Source organism: Nannospalax galili, unplaced genomic scaffold (assembly GCF_000622305.1).
Source record: "Nannospalax galili isolate Female #2095 unplaced genomic scaffold, S.galili_v1.0 scaffold271, whole genome shotgun sequence".
NCBI classification, from domain to species: Eukaryota; Metazoa; Chordata; class Mammalia; order Rodentia; family Spalacidae; genus Nannospalax; species Nannospalax galili.
This window is the reverse complement of record NW_008331789.1, coordinates 1,743,049-1,746,888: the sequence shown is the minus strand read 5'-3', so window position 1 is coordinate 1,746,888 and position 3,840 is coordinate 1,743,049. Positions and strand designations below refer to the sequence as shown.

Sequence of the window (3,840 nt, the reverse complement as noted above, 5' to 3'; positions counted from 1 at the left end):
TCTCAGCTGCTAAGAGGAGGTCATCTACATATTGAAGAAGCATAATCTGTGAGTTTCTTACCCGAAAGTCAGCCAAATCACGGTGCAGAGCTTCATCAAACAGAGTAGGGGAATTCTTGAACCCTTGGGGAAGTAGTGTCCAGGTTAATTGCCCCGATATTCCAGCTTCAGGATCCTTCCATTCAAAAGCAATAATGGGCTGGGTAGCCGGGCTCAATCTTAGGCAGAAGAATGCATCCTTCAGGTCAAGAACAGTATACCACCTTTGACTGGGAGGCAAAGTACTCAGGAGGTTGTAAGGATTTGGGACAGTAGGATGTATATCCTCTATCCTCTGATTGACTTCTCTTAAGTCTTGGACTGGTCGGTAGTCATTTGTTCCTGGCTTCTTTACGGGGAGCAGTGGGGTGTTCCAAGGAGACTGGCAGGGGTGAAGTATGCCTACTTGTAAAAGTCTCTGAATATGGGGTCTGATACCTTCTCGGGCCTCTCTGCTCATAGGGTATTGTCTGATTGAAACTGGAGTTGCAGATGGTTTTAGTGTGACCACTATTGGAGGCTGATTGCATGCTAGTCCTGGGCCTCCTGTCTCGGCCCATGCTAAAGGAATCTTATTTAGCCAATCGGATATACTAGGAGTTTCTGCTATCGGTCCCTCATATAACCGATGTTCATCTTCCAGTTGCAGGGTTAATACCTGCAGTGGAGCTCCATCTTTTCCTTGTACAGTGGCTCCTTTTCTGGTGAAGTGGATGTGGGCTCCCAACTTGGAGAGTAAATCTCTCCCAAGAAGGAGATATGGACAGTCTAGGACCAGTAAGAACGAGTGGGAGACCTGTCCTGTACTAAGGTCTACTTTTCTTTCTGTGGTCCACCTATATGTCTTTCCTCCAGTAGCCCCTTGGACCCAGGCTGTTCTGGAACTCATGGGTCCCTTGGTCGTGGTCAAGACTGAGTGTTGAGCTCCTGTGTCTACCATGAAGGTAGTCAATTGCCCCCCTATCTTTAGAGTTACCCTGGGCTCAGGGGGGAGCTCCTGGCCCCAACTCCCCTAGTCCCCTAGGGTCAGGACTGGGGTTGTCTTCTTTTGGAGTCTATTCAGCTTCTTTGGGCATTCTCGAGCCCAATGTCTTCTCTCCTTGCAGTAAGCACATTGATCTTTGTCTACTTGGGGTCTTCTTTTGTCTCCCAGGTCCCTACCTGGTCCTGCTCCCTGAACTACTGTGGCCAAAATTCGACTCAACTCTTTGTTTCTCTTTTTCTCTCTCTTATCCTCTCTGGCTTCCTGTTCTTTTCTAATTCTGTCCTCTCTTTCCTCTGAGGTCTCTCGCTTGTTGTAGATTTTCTCAGCTTCCCTTACTAAATCCTGTAAAGAGTACCCCTGAAGGCCCTCCAGCCGTTGGAGCTTACCACGGATATCAGGAGCTGATTGTCCTATAAAGGCCATAATAAGATCTGCCTGACGCTCCTGGGCTGTGGGATCAAAAGGGGTATACATCCGATATCCTTCTATCAGACGTTCTAAAAATCCTGCGGGGGTTTCATTTTCTCCCTGGGTTATAGCACGTACCTTTGCCAAATTGGTTGGGTGCCTTCCGGCCCCTTTGAGACCTGCTAACAGAGTCTGGTGATAAAGACAGAGACGCTAGCAGAGTGGGTCTCCCATCCTGCCCGGGGACATTTTTCCGGGCCTCTAGGATGACTCGCTGTCTCTCCTCTGTGGTTAGAAGTGCCTGGAGGAGTTGTTGATAATCCTCCCAGGTGGGTTGGTGGGTGAGGAAGATAGACTCTATTAAAGCAGTTAGAGCCTGAGGGTCCTGAGAAAAAGAGGGGTTATGAGTTTTCCAATTATACAAGTCAGAGGCTGAAAAAGGCCAATACTGGATCTGGTCCCCTACAGCTCGTAGAGGAAAAACCTGGGCAGTCCCAGTTCCCTCAGAGGAACACCCTCTATCTCTTCTCAGGCGGAGTCTACTAGATGGTGGGGAGGAGTGATCAGGTTCAGTGGAATCAGGAGATGGATGAGGTAGTTCTTGAGGTAGAGGTGCCTGCGCAGGAGGATAGGGAGGTGGGGGGTCAAGGAGGGTTAGGGAACCTTGGTCCTCGGGGAAGACTGGTTTCTGCTTCTTCTCCTCAGAGGAAGACTGAAGGGGCAGGAGGGAGGAAGTGAGACTTAGGGGTGCAGAAGGGGTAGGGGGGGCCCTGATCATTCTCTCCAGTTCCCCTGAGGAGGTAGGAACGGTCGTGCCCAAGATGTGGGGTTCCGAGCCAAGTCTTCCCAGGTGACTATGTAGGCCACCTGATCCGGGTGCCCATGTGGCCCTGGATGGAAAATATATTCCTTAACCTGCAAAATAGTAGCAATCTAAAAAGTCCCATCCCTTGGCCATCCTTTTTCAAAGGAGGGCCACGTAGAGGAACAGACTCTGCCACTTCTTCTTCTGGGCCTCTAATGATAGATTATGGGCTCACTCTATAACTTCCTTCCAGTGTTCTAGAGTTAGACTCAAGGGAGTAATCAGTGATTGACCCATGATAAAAGATTCTTAGGAGAGAAATGGAGAAAAGGAGGAAGAAAGAGAGAGAGAGAGAGAAATAGATGCCACTCCAAACAGTGATGACCAGTGAGTGTGCTTGTGGACAAGTACCTATCGGTGCCCAGTTTTTCTTCTGTGGGGGACATGAATTTATCTGGGATTCACGTCTGGGACCCCCTTATCCTTTCACGGGAGTCTTTTAGCGGTGAGCGCCCTGTGGCTCTTACTTGTTCGACCCGTGCCCGTGGGGCTTTTAGTGGCTAGAGAGAAAGGAAGATATAGAAAGACCATCTTGTCTCCACCCGTGTGGGCAGTCGGGGTCCACCAAGAGGGCTAAGAGCCTTTTGTTTATGTCAGGGAGTCAGTCGGGGTCTGCCAAGAGGGCTAAGAGCCTTTGGTTTACATCAGGGAGTGACCCTGACCAGAAAACCTCAATTGCTCCTTCGCCTTTAACGGTTCCTCGCGAAGACTGGATCAAGAATAAAAGAGAAACAGAGAAGGCTTAAAATAGAGAGTTTAGAGAAAAATACAAAACTAGATCTTTTCCTTTTAAAATACTAATACACTATTAAGTGCACACACACCATGTTATATCGCATTCAAGTGGACCGGTCCTTCTTACACCCAGACACATACAGATCAGACACATACAGCACTCACCATTCTTACTTTCAGGATCCCCAAATACAGAAAACCTTGGCGCACTCTCTGACTCAAAACTGAAAGTACAGACCGTGAGGGGAGTAGCCAAGCCAATCTCCCTTCTCCCGAGGTGAGGAGACACTGTCTTCCTCACTTCAGATCACTCTGGTTACTAGGGCCAGAATGCTGGAACCTGGGGTCTCTGGGCACATGTGCCACTCCCCTTGGTTCCCAGAATACAGACTTACAGGTCCTGTACAGGCACAACTGTTCAGATGGAACGTTCCCAGAGCAGGAAATGACAGACAGACATTAAGACCAAGACAAACAACAAAACAAGTAAGACCAAGACAAACCACAAGACAAGTCTTACCTCCTGCTGATCTGAGGAAGTGGGTCTGGGGGGCGATCGAATCCCGGATGAGCCCCCAAATGTAGGACCCCCCCAGACTGGGGTACCCTACGTTCTCGGGAGGTCGCACCCCAATAACTCAGTCCTCAAACCAGAAGATGCAAATTGCAAGAGGAATTTATTGCGTCTATACAGGCGGGCCTCCACCTTGATCAAAAGGGGAAGCCCAGATTCAGTTTAGAAGCTGGATTATATAGACAGAAACCACAAACCACAAGCAGTAGGAGGGGCTGGTATTCAGGTCGGAGG

The 3,840-nt window shown here is 49.2% G+C and overlaps 1 protein-coding gene across 1 annotated transcript in view; it reads right to left on the bottom strand.

Annotated features, from left to right (window-relative positions):
* LOC108490498 overlaps positions 1-2,534 on the bottom strand; it is a gene marked incomplete at its 3' end in the record, with an annotated part of 13,566 nt that extends 11,032 nt beyond the window's left edge. Inside the window, 4 exon segments of the mRNA XM_017796547.2 lie at positions 6-1,646; positions 1,648-2,144; positions 2,222-2,423; positions 2,425-2,534. Of these exon segments, the coding sequence (XP_017652036.2) occupies positions 6-1,646; positions 1,648-2,144; positions 2,222-2,423; positions 2,425-2,534 (2,450 nt within the window).
* Positions 2,535-3,840: the final 1,306 nt, after the last annotated feature.